The following is a 21,355-nucleotide window of genomic DNA, read 5'->3' on the forward strand; positions in this document are numbered from 1 at the left end:
TAAAACATGTATTCAAACACTTTACACTTCTCAGTTTTTCTTTCTTGAGTCCTCTTAAGTTCTGTCTAGATTTCTCCCATATTTCTCCTAGATTTAAAAAATCAAATCATGCTCCCATTTCCAGGGAAGGTAGGAAGGTGTGAGCACACAGCAGACAGCCCGTGCCTCCTGCCATGCTCTCCACTGCTCAGGGGTGCATAACACCCAGAACTGTCTCTTTACTCACTTCCCAAAACTGCTGCTCTGATTACTCACAGCCAATTCACTGCAAACACATAATCTCCCAGCTGGCCAGGTATTATTTAAGAATTAACTCCTATTAAGAAAATTAAGGCCACATATCATCAGTGTAAGGAAACAGAGTGGTTGAGGTTAGATGAGCTCTCTAAGATCACCAAGTCCAACATTCCCCACCAGCACCCATGTCCCCAAATTCACATCCACAGTGCTTGTAAATCTTTACAGAGATGGCAACTCCACCCTAATAAAACTCGTGTGCCAGACCCTTCCTCAGCTCCACTGTTGCTGGACACATTCCAGCACCTCAGAGAGCTTCAACCACTGCCATCAAAACATCACCTTGTCCTAGAAGCAACTTCTGCAGCCTGACTCAGATTGCCACTAGATTTTATTTTTGTAGTGTGCAGATGCACAGATGCCAATGCATCCCTCTAATCACCTGGAAATATAATTTAGGTGGCTTACATAGAAACTCTCCAAAAAAAAATTAAAAAAAAAAAAGGCTAATAAGGAAGCATTTAAGCTAATCAGAACAGTTTCCTTTCTTTTATTTTTATTTCTTATTTTTTAATTATTTCCAAACTGGAGATCTACAACAAATTTCAGCCTTCAAATTTCAGTGAGAAATGCTTCCTGTGGTCTGAAGTGGCTGTTGATGCCCTCAAGGCTGCCAGCCAGCCCTGAGCACCTGAACCCCCCAGGTGCCAGGGCTCTGGGTGGCACAGCTGCACGTGAGCATCCCCAGGACACGAACACCAGCACAAGATGGTACATGAAGCCTGCAGAGCACTTTGTACCCACCAGTGTGGAGCTGATTTGACATCCTTTTGTTTTTCAGGGTGTTTCAGACTGCAGTGAGCACAGGACGAGGCTGCTGAGCGTGTTTGCAGAACAAGCCCCAGGCCTGCCACAATCAGGACCACCACGAAGGCACCAGAACTCTCTTGTCTTAATCCTCCTGCTATAGCTGCTTGATTTAAAATTGTATTTATTATCCGTACCACAGTGGTATTCGGGGCAGAGGGAACCAGATTTAATTAATTAGACATCGCAAAATCCTTAAGTAAAAGATGCTATGTAAATGCAAATTGTTATTATAACATGCTTTGCACCAAAATATGTTTACCATAGTTAAATTCAACATTTAAATCCACAGCCAAACTCCCAACAGAGTCAGGCTGTACATCATCAAAAGAGGCAGTTAATAGCCTGGGTCTTAGTGGGGTACAAGTGCCTTCGTTTGCTTTCTCAAATGTACTTCTTCTTTAATGGCAAGATAAGAATTCATAAAAATTGAAAAACTCAACAGTGTCGCAGTTAGACTCTGTCTGCTCATTAAAAATGACACTTCTGTTTTTCAGACTGGCTGCTTTCCACAGGAGTTTACGTGGCTTTTGTTCAAGTCTTTAACATGGCAGATCCTGTTGTGAGTGATGGATAGATTATTGGAAAATGCATCTGCACTTTTATGTATGAAATGTAGAAAATAAGCTGTAATTCTTAGCATAATGCTTCACTAGAAACCATCCATCTACCAACACCCATCTGCACTTCAAAACAGTACTAGAAAAGGTTAAGTGTAATTCTGTGACTATGTTCCATTTTTAAACACAGATCATCATTTTCAGGTAGAGACAGGTTGTATGACCAAAACATAGCCACAGAAAAAGACTTTTTATTTTTGCTATTACAACTAGGCAACAACAAAAAAAAAAAAAAAAAAAAAAAAAAAAAAAAAAAAAAAGCCAAAGCATTTTTCCAGAAGAAAAGTGTAATATTAACAAATACAAATATTTTCTTTACTTTCTTCAAAACTATGCTGGTTTGAGGATAGGGATAGGGATAGGAGGGGAGAAAAAAAGAGAGGGAGAAGGAGTTGTCAAAAAGTTACATTACTCTTATTTCAAAGAGTTGGAACAGGACATACAAACCGAAATAACTTTTCATTGAAAAAATGCAAACATGTTTAAATTTTGAATCAAAATAATTTAAACCGTTGCATTCAGCTGGTGAAAGCACAGCTGTAAAACTGCTGCTGACTATCAGTTGGACAACAATTCTCCCCAGAATGGGTCTCCTCAGGTGACCCTTCTTCCTCTCTCCAGGGCAGATCCATCCCACCTACACAGGTCCAGCATAAACTAAGCACTCCTCATTCCTCAATAGCCATTGGAAAGCAACAGGCACATCCTGATGAGAATCCCAACCTTATATACAGAAATTCTTTGGACAAGTGTTGGGGGTTGAGTGTTTTTCTATTACTGTGTCAATTGAAAGAATTTTTCCCATTATCATGCCAATGGAGCTGGCTGGGTTACACCCAGGGTGTCTGATGGGTCCAGACAAAAGGGGTGGGTGGGAACGGCTCCCGGAGGGGACTCGTGTTCCCGGCGAGCTCGGAGCAGGACGCCCCGTCTGCAGCCCCTGCTGTGGAGCACAGCAAAGCCAGACCCTCTGCGATCACCTGCCCTGCATCTGCCCCGTTCCAGCCTCCTGCCTCTGCGGACACAGCTGATCACCCAGACACACACGGTGAGCGAGGAGCCGCCGCTCCAGCCCATTCCCACCCGGGACTGGCGTGGCCGCTGCCGGCCCTCTCACCTGCGCTCCTGCTTACCCTCGGCACCTCTGGGCTGGGACTAAGCACAGAGACAGCGTGCTTGCATCTAAAGCGACTGGCACCGAGTTATCTATTCTATGCTGTTAGCAATTTTAACAACTGCTGTTGTTTTCTGCTTGTACAGTTAGATATATTAGTAAAAGAGCTGTTGTTCCCACCCCGTTATCTCTGCCTCAGAGTCCTTGATTCAAACAATTATAATACTTGGGGAGGGTGGAACCAAAGTCTCTATTTCAAGGCAGACACCTGTCCTTTCAAACTAGGACAAGTCACCTCCTGCAGGTGTTTTCTCCTTTCCTCCTGGAGATCTTGCTCCAGGGATGACCTCCAGAACAGTGAGACATCAGCAGAGAGAGCCCAGTGCTGTGTCACTCTGAGAATCAAATATGTGCAGTTAACAAGGGGACCAAAATCCACAGCTGAAGTGTAGAGTAGATTTACTCCATCACCATACTGACACAACAGGGACAAACACACTGCTGAGCTTTCATCCTAGTAGGGGCAAAAAGTGTGTGGGCTGTTCCCAGCCTCACATATCAACCTGTACAACACTTGGCAATGCTGTGAATTTCCTCTGTGCTTTTAAAATCTCTGCCTTTATCTCTCTACCAAGACAGGGAGCCCAAGAATGTCTGAGAGAAGGCCTCCAAGTGTCCAAAAACACCTGTGTTATTTCTGCACAGAAATTCTACTTCTCAGAAAAGACAGAGGATACAGAGCATGAATTATGTTTTCCCACACTGCTATTCTACAGGCCTTGGCATTTCCAGTTGCAAAGTCACTTAACTATCATCCTCCTCACCAAGTGTTGTTTTTACAACACTTTTGTCACAGTCACTCTCAAAATACAAAGTAGTAAATTTGTTTAAGGGACAAATAGTCTTTCCTAATGAAACCAGGTTTGTCATTGTGGTCAGCAAGATCTGAATTTAGACCTGAATTCATGAGAAAAAACAACCTACAACTGCTGAATCAGCTAGATGGGAGATTCTTAGGTTCATTCTTTTTTAATACAGTAATATATGAGTTAAAATAAACATCCTCTTTCTCCCCCAGGAGCTTCCACCAGCAGATTTCACAGTGCTCTTCCCATCATTATTAAGAAACCTTTTTACTTCCTGTTATTGAAATACTAACCCTGTATCACACTTTTGCACCTCTAAAATAATTGTAGTCTTCACTGTAAACATCAGGTGTGCACAAAGGAGAGAAAAGTTTTATTTCATTATGCATTCCTCAAAGGCAACTATGGGACCTTTCTTCCCACTAAATGTCACATTATTGTTTCAGTCAGATACAAAAAATACTTAGTTGTCTCAGATGAATGTCAAAAATAGTCCAAAGAAGGCAGCTCAAGTAAGAGAGAGGAAAAGCATTCTTTCCTTGGCTCCTGCCAGCACCAGGTTCTCAACAGAGTTAAACTATAGTCTTAAGCACAGCAGAACTAGAAACTAAACAGAAGTGGAATTTGGAAAGAGGTTGTGACTTTGTTCTGATGATCCAAATGCAGCCAAGACCCAGCACAGAAAGAGAGCCTTTCCTCCCTCCAAGGGAAAAGGGGCCAAAGGGCTCAGTCTGAGACCCCCTCCCACCCCACCTACCCCATTGCTTAACTGTGCTACCTGCACGTGCACACCTCACACATACCATTAAGACTGAACTCTCAATTTTTCATCTGTACCCCTAGGACTCCTAATTTCCAAAGCCATAAAAAGAAATAAGCCAGATTTCAACCCAAATGTTCTCTCCCAGCCATTACCAGAGGAATCAGCCCCTTACAAGCTTCTCAGAGAGGCCAAGAATCCCAGGGAAACAGTTTGAAGGCTGGTATATTTTCCTGGTGACTAGAAAGCAACAGGACAGGATGAAACAGCCTCAGGTTGCACCAGGGCAGGCTTAGAGTGGATATCAGGGAAATTTTCTGCCCTGAAAGGGCTGTCAGGCACTGGAACTGTCCACAGCAGTGATACCCCAGGAGGGATTTAAATGTCATACAGGCATTTGGAGACATTGCTTATCATAGATTTGGAAGTGCTGGATTAGTGGTTGAACTTGATGATCTTGGAGACCTCTCCTGGCCTAAATGACTCTCTGACTGAAAAAGGGAAAAAGATACAAAGATACAAAACCACTGCCCCCAAAAATGAATCAAAGGAAAGCAAAACATCCATGTTTTGTGGTATCTCTAAAATGTTCCCCTAAACTCACATACAAAAAGCAAAAACATATTGTGAGAAAGGTTCCTTACCCAGGTACCCCATTTCCATGCCCAGGCTGGTGCAGACAGACCCTCAGGAGGTACCAGTGGTCCCAGTAACAAGGACTGCAGGCAGCCCTAGAGTGACACTGGGCACAGTCCCACCAAAAAAACCACACACAGCTCCTACCCAGAAGCATGGGAGCACAGAGCCAGCCACAGAAACACAGGGCAGCTGAGATTGGAAACCAGTTCTGGAGTTCACCCAGCCCAGCTGACTTGGTTGTGCTGAAATGTAGGTGGTGAGTCCAAATTCAAAACCTAAACTCTAGCCTGTGGAGTCAAAGGGGTTTTCCCAGACCCCTCCAGCCAAAGAATGGTTTCCAGAGTTGCTCAGATGAATCCTCCATCCACAGGCTGAGAAAAACCTGTTGCCACTCTTCTGGAAGTGATCTGCATCCTATTGCCACTTCTTTTTTTGCTAAGAAAACAAGAAGTCCTTCTGGATTGCATTGAGCTAAGTGCTGAAATATTTAATCCTGGCAAGAGATCAGCCTGGGATTTAGAGTAGTGACTTCTTTCTTCCTATGGAAGGCATCAGAATTCATACTGGTGGAAAATTATTTGGTTTGGCACTGTCCTGTCCAACTGCAGTTCCACCATCTCATGCCTAGTTTCAGAAGGGACCAATAACACCTTTAATTCAACAAAACCTGGCAAAACATGGCTCATAAATTCCAGTTACATCATGGCAGCACAAACAAAATAGCATGAAGACTCAGGGAGCAGATGAGACTGAGCAGTCCTAAGGAAAAATTTGGGACTTGTTGAGAGGCCAGCTGAGCACTGCATGTCACCTCAGAGCAGTAGCAAGAAACAGCTTTTGGCCTGCATTTATCCCATTTTAGCAACTGTGCTCCCTACCTGCAAAAACTGAATATTATTCCAGGATTATGGGTTGCTGCACATATCTGTGCCACCTGCATTAGCCAGAGATCTGTGTCACCTATGAACAGTTAACTCCCTGCTGCAATACACTACACCTAACATGCTGAAAACACCTACAGCAATGAACAGGCTGATCTGCCCAGGGTGGAGGAGCTGCTCTGTGCTCAGTTCAGCTTCACACCTGGGGTCACCTGTGTCTGGTGCCAGAGTCCAGCAACACAAGCCAGAGCAGGTAACTGAGATGACAACCATTGACAATGCCTCTCCTTCTCCATCCCTCCAATTAATAAACTGACTCTGATCCTGCTCTACTCCTCTTTTTCTCACCTTTTTGATGTGCATACAAAATGGGCAGCAAAGCCCATGGATTTGACTCTCCAGAACCATTGTCTACCAGGCTGACCACAAAAAGAAGCAAGTAATGTTACACTCCAAGCTGCAGCTGCAATTTTGAATGCAGACAATGAGACATCATAAATTGTGCATACCTGGCAGAGTCTTGGTGTCTCTCTGCATGTGAGGAAGAACAATGAGCCAAGGATGATAGAGATGTCCCAGCATGGAAGAATGCCAGGCTCCTCTAGTCCAGCATTTGCTAGACAAACAGCCCACTGACAAAACTTTGCTCTGTGACTCCTTTTAGTGGAGTGATAAAGAGTTCCCATCAGACTCCAGCCCAGTAGGTGATGCTTCTCTGCCCTGGGTGAGGTGAGGCTGGTTGACAGGCACTCCTGGCTCTGTAAGAAACACTGACCCTGCTGCTGGACACAGCCAGGCTGCTGCAGGTGCATCAATCCACCCAGCACACCATTGCAGGGCCACATAAAGATATCAGTGCAACGTGGCTTTGTCCTCTCAAAGTGACACCAACCACGCTGAAATCAGCAATTCAAAGCAGGGAAAATGCATCTGGAGGTAATTAGTAACAATCAGGCTGCTTGGAAACTGCTGACAACAGCAGCAATGTGCCAGGCCTATGTCATTGGCCTGTAAATGGAGAGAGCCCTTGCAGGCTGTGGCAGCATGCAGTGATAGAAGGCATTTTTTAAACTTACTATTTAATGTGGCATAAAAGCAATGCAAAGAAAGCAAGTGGTTCTCTGCACAGAGGATCTTTGCCATCTCAAATCTCAACATTGCTTTGCCACCCACACCACAACCTGGTAACAAGAGCAATGAAGAACTGTAATCCTAGCTTTGTTCTCAGATTTATTTCCATTAAATTCTTATATAATCTTACCAGTTTAAGACTGACAACATGAAATAGACTAAGTTCTCTTCACATATGGCAGCCCAGACCACTCTAGAATTTCTCATAAGAAATGATTAAGCTTGAACAGCAGATGCAGCTATAGAAAGGACATAAGTGTTCCTGGCTCAAACTCCTGGTTGTCATATTTCAAGTTATTTATCCACTTTTCAGCCTTACCAATAGCCCCATTCTGTGCTGAAACACAATGCAATTGTGTTCACAGCTCTGCTCCACACACAACCAGAAGAGTGCACAGTAGAGGAGATGTTCCCACAAATGCTGTTCTGGATACCACAACTCATTTGAGAATGTTCTAAGCAGCTCTTGGTCTCATGACACTGAAGCTGTTACAAAATTATTTATAATCTGGAATGTCAACAGAAGTGAGATCACTTCTCACAGGCATTAACAACACCAAACACAGACTTTGGACATTTGCTGGACTTTTCTCCAATTAACCCTCCCTTTTACAGTGGAAACCACACTGCCTAGCATGCTGAAACAGGTTGTCCCCAAAGCTCTCAGCTTCATTCTCTGAGTTTGTTCACATACACCACAGGACAGCCTGCATGAAACGAGGAGGAGTGGCAACACTCAAAAATAGGTGAAGAAATTAAAAGCAGTGCAATTTCCTGAATCTGAGGAGAAGACCAGAGGTGAGGCTGCAGTGAGGAGCAGCTCACGTGGAAATGCTGACGTGGATCTGAGGCTTAGGCTGCTCTGAACTGAGAGGGGCCAAGCACCAGCAGGATTCTGCTGGCAGGATTTCTCTCTTGAGTAAGGGCCTTACCACTGACAAAGAGCTGACCTTCCCCAGGGATTGTGCCTGACTGATCACCCATATCCCCTGCCCATCCCAGCACAGAGCACCAAACCACTCGCTGGATTTAACCACAGCTTTGGTCAGACCACGAGAAAATCTCTGGGCAGGCAGAGTGGGTGGTGTGCCAGCAGGCATTTGCTGGGCCTGCACTCATAAGCACTGTTGTGCACCATTTCCCAGCTCCTGATTTCCAGAGTCACCTACCACAGGTGCAAGTCCCACAGCAATATGCACCTTATGCTTACAGGGAAATGCAGTTAAACAAATGTGTCTCCTTTTCCAAACTTCCTGTCCCACCAAGGAAACAGGCTTGGAAAAGAGTTGCGACTGAAAAGATCACTTACATTTGGGGAGAAAATAGAGAAATCTGTCTAGAACTACAGAGAAATGCAGCACCAAGTGTACTGTAAGGGACATGCCTTGCCCATTACAAAGTATATCTTGCTGATGAATCCTTCCTGTTGCTGACAGCATTCCTTTCAGCTCTCAGGGTAGAGAGCATGGCTCAGGCATGCAATATGGGCTGAAATTGTGATGGGATTTCTGGGCACTTCCAGAGCATGACCAGCACAAAACAATTCCTATGCCTATTAAAAAAAAAAAAAAAAAAATAGCAGGCAGACAACTTCTCCAGAAATCTACCCAAAGGTTTTACAAGACTTTTGATATGCTCATGTAAATCTATGTTCTGTGAATGCTGTTGATAGAAAACTCTACAGCACTGTAAAATTAGAGATATAATGTCTTGAAAAACGTGTTCTGTTCCAGCTATCACTCTAACATATTTAAGATTAATGGCAGGTTTTTTATAGAACATGCTGTTCTTGAAGCTTGCTTCATGTTTTTGAGGAGAACTAGTAAATTTAACATTTGGAACTTTTGCTCAAGTGTAGGCAACATCACAGGGAGAACCTCTGGGAAATCCATATTGAACTCTGCACATCACCCCTGTAGTAGGTTTTACTCTAACAAATGTGATCAATCAGCTCACAACACTCTAAGGAAGCAGCAACAAGAGATGTGAGGAGTGCTTAAACCAGCGTTAGAGAAGAAGTGCTGCTGATTTTGCAGCCAGAGCAGCTCTTAGCTGAATCTCATCTGGGCCAGGTGTAAATCCTGGAGGAGCAGTCCCTAAGAAGGAGGCAGAGGCTGCAGTCAGGTCACCCCAAGTCCTTCTTTTCTCCAGCCAAATCCCAACCCTCTCAGCCTTTCCTCGTTCCACACCTGTGGTTATTCTTGGGGTCCTGCTCTGCCCTGGCTGCAGCAGCTCCAGCTCCTGGCTGAGCTGGCCCCAGGGCTGGGCAGCTCTGCAGGTGGGTCCCACCTGAGCAGGGCAGAGGGGGGATCCCCCTCCCTGCTGCCCAGCCCAGCACGGGGGTCCCTGAGCCCACCACAGTGGCCAGGGCAGGGCCACTTGTCACCCACCAGCAGCCACAAGTCCTTGTCAGGGCTGCTCTGTCTGCCTGTGCCTGCCTGATCAGCCCTGGGAGCAGCACCCAAGGCAGCACCAGCTCTGGCCTTTTGCACCCCAGGAGATTCCCATGGGCTGCTGGTCCTTTTCCATCCCTCTGGGATGGCCCTGTCCTCCAGGGCTGTTAGTGACTCTCAGCCTGGTGTCACCTGTGAGGGTGCCCACAATCACTCCGTGTCACTGTAGATATCAGACAGCACTGGTTCCAGCACAGACTGATGGACAGGGATATATCTGTATCACTGCTCTATCTCCTCTCATCCCACACCTCCAGAAGTCTCTCTTCCTGTCCATCCATCCCTATCATGAGCCCAACTCTCAAACCACCCTTCAGAACCAGACACATATTAAAAACTTCTCCCTTCCCACTTTGAAGTACACATGTATTTCTTTAACTCTCCAGTCTCTTTTGAATCCTCCTAAAATTTGTCAAGAAAAGTCAAAGACTGATGCTGGGTTAAAACACCTTTGTGACAACACTTGTTTTCAAAACTTCTCTGCTAGATGAGATTGTAAGGCTTTGAAGATACAGTAATACTCCACAAAAAAACAGTATAATCTTCCATTGTAGCTACAAAATAAAACATTACGTCCAATCTTTGTCTAAACAGAGAAAAACCAATGAAATTTGCACCAATTAGACCTAGCAGTAACACAGAGCTAACATTGATATGAAACACAGATCCTTAAATTTTAAAAGCCCTCCTTTTTTCTTATTTGCACAACTAATTTGGGACACAATTTAATAATTTGCTTACTATTTGGCCAATTTCCTTGCAAGCAATGGGGCGAGTTCCAAATAAATAGGCAGCTAAAGCATTTATCAGACTCTAGCTGCTGAATAAATGCAGGTGATTTGGCATTCCTGAACATACAGCCTTTGCTTTTCATTTAAATTCTCAACTTTAGTGCACAAATACAATTCAGAAACAGTACAAAATGAACTTCCAAAATTCAGGCTGGTTTGAGCTGTCAGAACTCCAGCCAGTCAAATATACCAGGTGCACTTATGAAAAATGAGCACCAAAGTCCAAAAGCAGAGGTAAGCATTCTACTTTTCAGTGATGCACTGGTATTCAGGATACACTTTTGGGGTGCAGGGGCAGATCCTTTCCTGAACCAGAGGGATGGATGCTCCCTCTGTCAGCTACAAACAAACACAAATGATTCACACAAGCCATGCAGCTGCCTTTCAACAACAGCTCCTGTGAAATCACATTCAAAAAGAGACTTTTTGAGCCAATGGCTCCACATCTGACACAATTCTTCCATAAGGGACCTCTTCATGCAATATGAAGGCACAGACAATTCAAACTATTTATCAGAGTTTGAAAATCGTTTACCTGTGACAATAGGATAGGACTGAGGCCCAGGAACACTGGCTCCCAAATCTGCAGGAGTAGGGCTGGTTATATTGGCCTTCATGTCATCCAATCCACCAGCTAGTGAGGCCATGGCTGAGTATTCAGTTGCCTGAAAAAAGAAACAAAAGACATTTTAGTGGCAATAAATTTACTGATCAAGAGCTTTTTTTTTGCCTGTGCCGACAGAAAGTAAATGCAAGACAGAACTCAAAAATCCTTTGATCAGCCAGTGTTAAAGACAATGTCCATTTACACTGGGCCTTTCAACATTCAAACTGTGACTTATCACCAGTGTTCTGGGAGAACACCAAAATATGCTTTTTTAATAACACCAAAGCCAAACTCATTAATATGTAACAAAGCTTTCCTGAAAGAGGAAAATTTGTAGATTACCTGCCAAGTGCAAGCTACTTTCTTGTTAGGGAAAAATGTTCATTCCTCTTAAGCTCCATACTCTCCACATTTCAGAGTTGGCACTTGAGGGGACATGCACTAACAAGCAGATGGGAACAGGTTTTGCCATTTCCCTTTTCTTGGGAATGTTGCATTTCTTCATCATCTCACAGGGAAGGTAAAGGTATGTGTATATAAGAGTTGGCTTAATGAATGCATTTGTTGCTGTTTCTAAATCCAAGTTATGTAAAAATAGATCACCTGACTGTGGTAAGGACACTGTGCCATTTCCAAATAATTTCTTAATCTCATTAACTGAAAGGGGCTATGGTGAGCAAGCACAGATCCTCAGAAATCAGTGTTTGTGTCCCATAACCCTGCTTAAGTCTCTGTGAGCTACAGCATTCTATAGCCAATGGGACCAGTGAATGCATCTAACAGATGTATTTGCACATGCCACAAATCTTATCTTCATTTGCCCTTTTTCAATGATGTCTTATTGTCAGGATCATTCCCACAAATCTGGGAAGTTTTTTTCAAAGTTCTCTGCTCCATGCTTCCTGCCTTTTAAGTTTTAATCCCTTATTTGTGAGATGCCACAATCCCATATCAACTGGAGATTGAGTTCAAATGAAGAACTGCAATGTGAACAGGTAAGCTGAAGAGCAGCCACTGGGATGTCAATCTTCAAGGAATTCCTGAAGATTAAGTCAATGCAGAAGCCATGCAGAGATGAAGAACTGCTGAGGAACCAGGATCACATGGAGGTTTTTTTGAGCAACCAAAATAAGACTCAGAAAAACTCAGAATCCTAGACTGGTTTGGAAGTACCTTAAAGAACAATTTATTCTGCCCCCTGCCACAGCCAGGACACCTTCCACTAGACCAGGCTGTTCAACTAGCCTTGAACAGTTCCGGGGATATAACATCAAAATCAGTTAACTTTTCTTTTTTTAAGGAAAAAAAGCTGATCTGAGTGAATACATCCTGCAAGTTTCTCTGAGAGCCCAGCACATAATCTGTTGCTTGCACTATCTCAGCACTTTGGTCAGGAGTACGTGCTGGTGTCTCTGTAGCTCACACTCAGACAGCAGTTAACTCACATGGGTAATCCTGCATGGACAGTTCTGTGCATTGAACATGTGTTTCTGCAGACACCACTTGCACGAGGCAGGAGCACAGCCTGGCACCTTGAGGGGTCCCCCATACAAACCTCTTGCAAATGAGCATGCAAAATACATTTACCAGGGCCAGCTGCTGGCCACCCTTGTCCTGGCCAGCCCATGCATCAGAGGGCTCTGATTTGCATTCTAGGATCCTAAATAACCTCTGCGCTGAAGCTGCTCTCAGCTCCAACCCCCTCTGTGCCTCACCTTTGCCTTTCTGCACGAGGCCCCCACACTGTCCATCCCCTGCACCTGGGGGAGGTGGCCCTGGCACCCCCTCCCCTGCAGAGGATGATGATCATGGTCCAGCCTTCCTCCCTCCCAATTGAGCTGCAATCAAACCTCCTTCTTCTCATTCAGCATCACACCACAATGCATTCCTCAGCCTTCCCACACCATCCCATGTTTTCCTGGGTCTCCAAACACACCTTTCCCCTATGCAGGGTACATGCACATATGGAGGCACTGCTAGATTTTTTCTTTCCCCAAAACCATAATCTGACAAAACACCAGAGAAACAATAGCCCTGCAGACATCCCATGCAGCTGGTGCACAAGCATGGATGGGCTGGCAGCACAGCAGAGGAAGGACCTGTCCCTGTGTGCTGCTGCTTGGCATTTCAGGTATCTCTAGAAGAGCACACACAGTTCCTTTGGGAAGGATGCCTGAACTCACCCATGTTGCTCTGTGAAAGCCATAACTCTATTAAGGCTAGAAAATCTCTCTGGATCCTCTCATGAGGCACTAATCCACCATTCCCAACAGGAAGAGAGTGAATGTGGCTTCCCAATTACAAAGTGAGAGCTGCACACCTGCAGTTTGGGAGAAGCATACACCTGGAAAGGAATGCCTGCCACAGGCTGGCTCACATGAGGGGACTGAGGAATGGAGGTGCACATCCCAAACTACAAACCCAGCTGGAGCCAGCCTGAGCTCTCAGCTGCAATTCTCAGACATGGCAATGCCTAACTCCACAGACTGCTTCCTTCAGGAGCCCAAGCAGCTGACCCTGGGAGAAACAGGAGCAGAGTTAAAGACTTTCAACTGGAATAATCTGTAAGCATCATCCACTGAGCCAAGAGTCACCCTCTGAGCCTGGAGGAGCTGACAGTTGTCATGCAAGCAGCTACCAGAGTGCAGCATAACCTGGCAGGTCACAGCAGAGGTGGCCTGTGCCCTTCCATGCCCCTGCACCACAGTGAGCTGGTGCAATAGGCAGTGGAGCAGCCCCAAACCACAGAACAGCACCTGCAGGGGCTGGAAGCATCACTGTGCACAGCATGGTGCAGGTGCAGAGCCCACAGCAAGCAGCACTGTGCCAGGAATGAGCTGAAGATGTGCAAAATGGAGATCTGGGATCTTCCCTGCTTCTGGTCCCAATAACTTCCTGCAGACCAGAGCCACATTGCAATGGTTCAGCAACTTTTCCTGAGGTAAAAACAGCAGGATTTTAAGGGATTTTCCGGGCACTTTGCTGTGCCCAAATCCCTCCTTGGAGCCCCATCAGCAGAACACTAGAAGGCACATGGAGCAAGCCCTGAGCAGTGTCCAGCACTGAGGCACAGCCAGTGCAGGCTGGGCAGCTCTCCTGATTGCTGACTGCCCTCTCCTCATGCAGTCCCAGTGAAGGAGCCACTCCTCACATCACATCCACCCTGCACTTAGAGCTCACACCAAAAGGCAGTGGGGCCAGGGCCAGCACTGGGCTGGCACAGTGGCAGTGGTCAGCACTTGCCTGGGGGCAGAGGAGGACACAGTGCTGCCAGCAGCAGGAGCTGCAGGGAGCTGAGGGTCAGCAGAGGCATCCTCTGGCCCCAAGGAAGGGAACAGCAGAGGTGCACAGCAGGTGAGCCTTCACCCTAAAACCAGGCCTGGGTACTGCCACAGCTCTCCTCACCCCCGTGGAGGGGGCAGGAACCCCCTGAAAAAGCAAAAATCCTCTCTGACACTGGTGGCTCACGATGTTGGGTGTTGAACCACTCAGGTGATAGAGTGACATCCCCTCTTCCCATTCCCCCAGGCAGATCTCTTCTTTCCAGGCACCTCATCTGCAGATGAAAGGAAACCCCAGGGCACTGCAGTGCTCATGGAGCAGCCCCTCAGCCCATGGCCCCACTGAGACCCTCCTGCTGACCCTTCCCAAGAGCTTCTCCAGCTGACTGGGGTGCAGCAGCAGAAGGGATGTGAGACTCGGCTCCTCAGGGGTGAGCTGGCACTGCTGTGGGGAGAAGCAGCCTGGACTGACCATGGTGGCCAGGGTCCCTCCTCGTGCTGCAGGAAGCCTGACCTGCTGCTTGGTGGGTGAAAAAGCAAGACAGGGGTGTCCATGACCCTGGAAATTACCTGCAAAATGACTGCCTGCGGCTGCAGCACGCACTGCCTCCTCAGCATGGAGCACCACTGCCATAGCATGGAGGAGAGAAAACAGACAGGTGAAACCAGAGAACACAAAAGAGAGACTGAGAAGGACAGACTGAAAGGGGGGCAAGAGCAGGCCTCGTGTGCTCCCCTGCCCTGGCAGCCAGGAGCCAGGGGCAGTGCTGCACTGTGAGAGAGGAGTCATCCCTGTGCACTACTAACAGCACCAGGGTCTGCACAGCCCCTCCCCAGGAGACTTCTCTACAAAGTGCAGATGGGAAGATTCCTGCTCTAAGTAAAGATTCAAATCCACCTTCATTATGAAAGCTTTATTTCTAACTATTCATCCCCTTGGAGTGGTGGATGTGATAGGCAGATTGAAAGAAAAAGGGTGCAGGAGGGTTTAATAACTGTTTCCAAACCTGCTGCACTACCAGGCCAGCTACAGCCAGCTTCACCCTGCACTTTTCCTGGGGAGGACACCTGGGTGTAACACACTGAAAAGTCAACCCACCCTAGGTGTACAGGAATGGTCTTTGAGTTTTACCTGGGATCTCATCCTAAAGTGACAGGAGAGGATGGACACACAGTAGAGAGCAAGGCTGCTCCCTCAAACATCCTGTTCTTGGGTGCCAGTGGGTAATCTCAGGGAGCACCAGAGGCTGGACTGAGCCCTGCAGCAGTGCTGGGACCCATGAGGTGTGAGACAAATGTACTCCCTTCCTGCCCCATCCCTTCAGTGGGGCACAGACCTCACAGTGCTGCTGAAGAGGCTGCACCAGGCACAGACAGACAAGAGCTGTCTCTGCAGAGGGCAAATGGCCATTAAAATGAGCCAGCTGGGGTCCACTGGGACTTGCACATGTTGCTTTTTGCATCTGCTGTATTTTCCAAATCAGAACACCAGGCAGGCATGAAATAAACCTTCTGTGTTCTGCTGCCACTGGCACAGCTGCCCCAGGCCTGATGCAGCTCAGGATGCAGCAGCAGCAGCTCAACAGGAGCTCAGACCATCACTGCAAGGTGCCAGCCTGGGGCTTCATCTGCCTCCTCACTGGCCATGTGCTCTGCCCTCCTTCCTGACAGAGATGGTGCATCAAAGTCTTCATTGCCAAAAAAAAAAAACAAACCAACCCAAACAAAAAAGAAAACAACATTAAGGCCCCTGAAAGGCACAGTGTTGTCTCCCAGATCACATCCACCACACCCCCTGCTCACTCCTGATGGCAGAAGCAAGCTAGACCTCATACCAAGTATTTCTAAGTTATCACATCCTAATTTTTTAAAAACAATTAATGAATTGAGGCAAAAGTGGCACACGCCAGGCAGGCTGTCCACAGAAACCTGTACCTCAGCCTGACAAAGGGAAAGAATTTGTAACATTAGATATGGTTCGAAGAGCTTAATCCAAAGCAGCTCTAATTAATCTCCCCAGGCTTTCAGAAACCCAGCACTGCTTGCAGCTGCACAGGCACCACTGCTGCTCTGCCTGGGATTTCATGGGAATGGATACCCAGCCCAATGCCCTTCTCCTCAGCCACCCACAGCATGGGTGGGAAAGGCTCCTGCAAACCTATACATCAAAGTCTCACCACTGCTGCTTCCAGCACCACCCATTGAATAATTTACATGATATTCCCTGCACCGGCCGCTGCTGACAACAAAACCAACCCTACTTTGGAGAAAATGTTATTTACACACCTAATTGGGGCCAAACCCTAGTTTCTCTTTGTTTTCAGCCACATTGGGCTCATTGCTGTCTCACAGAACATGGAAGTTTGATTTCCGTGGTACAACCTTTCTCCCTCAGTTTAAACTGAGTGTTTCTGAGCCTCCCTTTCACAATACGTATTTGTTTATAAAAAGTTAACCGCTGTGCTTCATTTTAGCCCAAATCCAATTAGGATTGTACACATCCCTAGACATTCCTTTGAAGGCAGTGAGAATTAGCTCGTGCACCCTGCCATGAACACATTTACCCTCATACTTCAAAATAACTGACCTGTTTTTGACCCAATCTTCACATTATCTGCATATGGGAAACGATATACTGCATTTTACATTTCCACAGTGCAGTTCATAAGTGGGTGCAGCTATTCTCAGATTTTCCAAAGGGACGCCCAAATCCAATCTAAATGCCTAGAATTTACCTGTTGTTTTTCTTTTATACATATAAATAGCTGCATTTCCATTCACTCTTTGTTTCTCATTTTCATTTTGTTCTAATATCTGCATGTAAATGTCTGAAAATAGCATCTGTAATTGAAGATTATGAAGTATAGCCAGCTCCTGACAGGCTGCTAAGGAAGATGGATTATCCTCATTTTTCTGTAAATTTTGTCAATTTTGGAATTCATAAGCTATCAACACTGATCAAAATGTGACTGCACAGCTGTGTCGGGGCTGCAGCTCCACGAGGGCAGCTCTCCCCAGCCACTCAGACAGGGGCACACGCTGCAGGAACCCTTCCTGGCAGCCTGCAGCACCTGCATCCCAACCACACTGCCCCCTCCACCCCGGAAAAAAAATAAAAAAAATCAAATAAATAACTAAATTGAAAGTACGCAAATTCTCTGGCGCGCCAATTCAGATCACAAAGCAGAATTTATTGCGTGTTCTCTCTTTTTATTTATCCCTAAGTAGTAAACACGATTTCCATTCAGGGGGTTCGTTATGTTCCACTCCTACCAGACAATCACAGCACACTTGAGGCAATTGTTTAGCCTCTTCCTCTCAATTTTCCCATTACTGGGAGTAAGTACTGTTGGGACTCTTTAATAGCCCGACTGCAGCCCATATCAATAACAGATGAGGTTTAATCGTCCAACACAAAAATTATTTAGGCTCAGTAAGGACATTCAATGTCATTTGCATAATGGCATTTCTATCCTGAGCACCTAACCCATCGTGCATAAACAAGACCCTGGGACCATAAATAATAATAAATCATGACGTCCATGTTCCTCTTGCTGTAATAGGAGCCTCTCTATGTAGAAATTATTTCAGCAGGAAACGGGCACTATAATTTTAAAGACATGTGGCATTGCACAGGCCAGTAAATCACACCCATGCACACAGTCATGCATGCATACATGCCAGGAGGCTGCCCAGAAAGAGCAGCAAAACCCCACGGAGCAGCAGCACAGAACGCTGCCCGTGCTGGCTGCTGGATTTGTTTTTAATATTGTTTGTTAGTCAGAGGTAGCAGGCTGAACAAAAGCAGTGCCTGGGCATGTGCTTGATGGACCTGTCAGTCTGCCAAATCCCTGCTGGGCAATCCCTCATGCCTGCTGTCCCTGGATCTCTGGGAAGGTCTGATGGGAAGACAGCAGAGACCTGCAGATGCTCAGATGGGTGTTTTCCAAGGAAACCCTTCGTGGGCCATTGCAGTCCCCAAAGCCCAGCAGGGGCAGAAGTGGCCAGTGGACTCTCAGAATCATCAATCATTGAGGATGAAAAGCCTTGTAAGATCCATGAGTCCAACACTAACTAACTAACTAACACTAACACAGTGTTAGTTAACTAACACTGCCAAGGCCACCACAAAACTGTGTCCTCAGGAGCCATAAACTTCCTTTGGGTTTCAAAAAGAAGCCTCCACTGAAAACCATGTAAGGCCAGCTCAAGAGTGGTAAACGTACACAGTGAGCTGAGGTGGATTTCCAGATTTCAGCCTCACCTTGCCACTACCAAGCACCTGGATGAACAGAAACATCAGCACCACCACAGCAGCAAAGCCAACCTCTGTTTCCACCAGGATTTGCTAGTTTCAACATCACATATTTGTCCTCAACAACTCAACAGCATCTCTCTGTACAATACAAACCTTGCTGTGTGTCCTGCAGGACACAAACCCAGCCTCCATCCGCCCTCATCAGCCCTGCCCAGCCCTTCCAGGCTCTTCCTCCTGTCTGCATGCCAGAGCTCCCCGTTCAGTTCACTGAGAAGCCCCAAAACACATCTGGTAGGAGCCTGCTCCTGGTCCCAGTGTTACAACCCCAGTGCCTGTAACTGCCCCAGCCCCTCCAGTTCCTTCTCCCCAGTCCTGCCCTCTCCAGCCTTCCTCCTCCTGCTTTCCCTCAGACTTACATGGGGCACTTCTCCCCTCCTTTCCTGCCCTCACCCCAGCACCACCTCCATTCTCTCAGCAGCCTCCACCACCCTATGTGCAACTCTAAAAAGAAGGCACCTAATCACAGTAAAGCACGAGACACACAAATGAAATAAAGCGTGGTACAACCCACCCTGGTGGAAAAGCCATTTACTTTTTATAAACCTAGCACAAAATTTAGGCTTTTATGCCTCTAATTGCTACAAGGTGTTGTTAAAATATGCTGTTTCTCAGGGCAGAAACTGGACACTTTCCCTCTCAGCAGTTTCAGCCAGAGAAGGGAAAAGGAACAATTCTCCACATGGAGGTGGCTCCTCTGCTTCCACTGAAGCACTAAGCATGACTGCAGGGAAGAAAACACAACCCTCAGCACAGCCAAGTATTTCCTTATGGAGAAATACGGGTCAGAAATTTGAATGCACACTGAGAAGGTGCAAGGCTGGCACCAATATTGCCAGATCTTCAATCCCTCTCACCAAAGGCTCCTCACATTTGAGAAGTCTTGTGCAAAATTTCAAGAACAGTTGGTGTTTATGTAATGCTTTCACATGAACTACCCAAAGGTGTTTCACAAACGCCATCTGAGAATCCTGTCATGGCATATTTTGTACCATATTAGACATTGTGTACAATGCACTGGTCACGAAGTGGTGTGATTACCAAAGCAGCAGATTATTAGGGTCCAAACCTCACAGGCAGCCAAAGCTCCTGCAGTCACTGCACCTGCAAGGGCACCAAAACTTTACCCAGGGGAAAGCCAATACAGAAAGCTGCAGAGTTTGCTGTTGCATGTTGCAAAGTCCAAGCTGAACAAATCCATGTCAGCTCATCAACTCGTGTATTTCAAAGCCAAACACCAACTGACACACTTTCTTCATTTTCCAAAAAACTTTGTTTTTCCTGTTGGTGTCTCTTGGAGTCTGGTGATCCTGTGGAGGGCAGGAGCATTCTGCCTTCCATTTTTGGGGTGAAACTTTCCCCACAATGCTGAATTCCATATCATTCCCCAATATGAAAATGATCTTATTAAAAATAAAAAAAAAACCAAAAACATACTTCAAGAAACACATTCAAAACACCTCCATTGTTGTAATCTGATACCAGAGGTATAAGGAATGTCTTACCTGTCCCTCCTGTCCCTATCCTATTGGCAGACAGCCAGAAGTCCCCTCCCTGACCCTTTCCTAGAAAAAGCCAAGACCTGAGATGCGCTTCCTCTTTTGCCCTGCTACCACCATGCAATAAAGAAAAGGCAAAGAGCCACTCTTTTGATCCTCGTGCTTGTCTCATATGCTAGACCTAGCTCCTTCTTATTGATACAATAGGAAGAAGTTACAGTTTGTAGCACTCCATAATTTTCCGAAGCTTTTCTTTCATTTCTTCACCTGCACCTGAACTAAAATGGTAAAGTGCCACAATATTGCAGACCAGTTTTCATTACAGCATGCTTATGGAAAAGCCAGAAATCCTAAAGGCCTTTTCCAGTCTAAAAGATTCTATGTTTCTGTGCCCGGAGAGGTAGGAAATACAGGAAAAGGTAGGATATTAGGAAAAAAAGTATTATAGAAAGGTTTGTAAATCATTGGAACAGGCTGCCCCAGGAAGTAGTGAAGTCATCATCGTGGAAGTGTTATAAAACATGTGGATATAGGTGAGGGCTTGGTTTAATGATGAATATGGTGGTGCTGGTGGTGCTGGGCTGACAGGTGCATTTGTTCCGAAAGGTCTTTTCCAACCCTAACAATTCTGTGATTCTGTAAGTGCAAATGTTGTTTTCAGAAGCATTGTGCAGCACTTACATGTCCTTGGAGGCTGGGATTAGAGAGGCAGCAGAAACTGAGCAAACCGTGCAGTGACAGCAGGCAAAGTGACTGGCTGGGATATTTAACCAGAGGGTTTTGTCCTGAAACAAAAAGTGTCAGGATGGCTGCTAGGAATGTGGAGAGGGGCAGATGGTCCCTGCCCTTCATGCTTGCTGCAGGAATGCCTCAATCAAATGGGAACCCTGGGCAAGGGAACGTCAGGGGAGTGATGCATTCCTTCAGTGTGACATTCAGCAAGGATGAGGAGGCACAGAACCCCACTGGTCTTGAGGGGTAAATTTTGACCTGTTTTTCCCCCTGACTAATTATCTGATGCCCACTGACAACCAAATGTGAACCAGCAGCAGGTCCAGAGTGTGAAGGCTCCAGGACAAGGTGCTGGAGACTGAGGCAGAACAGGACTCCCCACCTTAGGAACAGACATGCTGCCTGCCCTGCCATGGGGCAGGGAAAGGGGCTCCTCACCCTCAGAAACAGACCTTAGAACACCAGAAATTGCCTGCATATTGGTATAAAAAAAATAATCAAAACAGAGACAAGCTGACAAGTCAGGTACCATAGGGTGCTGGTGCCAAGTAAAGAGGATGTC

The 21,355-nt window shown here is 46.1% G+C and overlaps 1 protein-coding gene across 1 annotated transcript in view; it reads right to left on the bottom strand.

Annotated features, from left to right (window-relative positions):
* The window catches only part of PAX5 (paired box 5), a gene marked incomplete at both ends in the record, with an annotated part of 107,821 nt that overhangs the window by 42,553 nt on the left and 43,913 nt on the right, over positions 1–21,355 (bottom strand). The window contains 2 exons of the mRNA XM_079332187.1: positions 10,895–11,024; positions 14,818–14,874. Of these exons, the coding sequence (XP_079188313.1) occupies positions 10,895–11,024; positions 14,818–14,874 (187 nt within the window). The remainder of the gene's footprint in view (positions 1–10,894; positions 11,025–14,817; positions 14,875–21,355) is intronic.

Source organism: Erithacus rubecula, assembly GCF_903797595.1.
Source record: "Erithacus rubecula genome assembly, contig: scaffold_173_arrow_ctg1, whole genome shotgun sequence".
In the NCBI taxonomy this organism is placed as follows: domain Eukaryota; kingdom Metazoa; phylum Chordata; class Aves; order Passeriformes; family Muscicapidae; genus Erithacus; species Erithacus rubecula.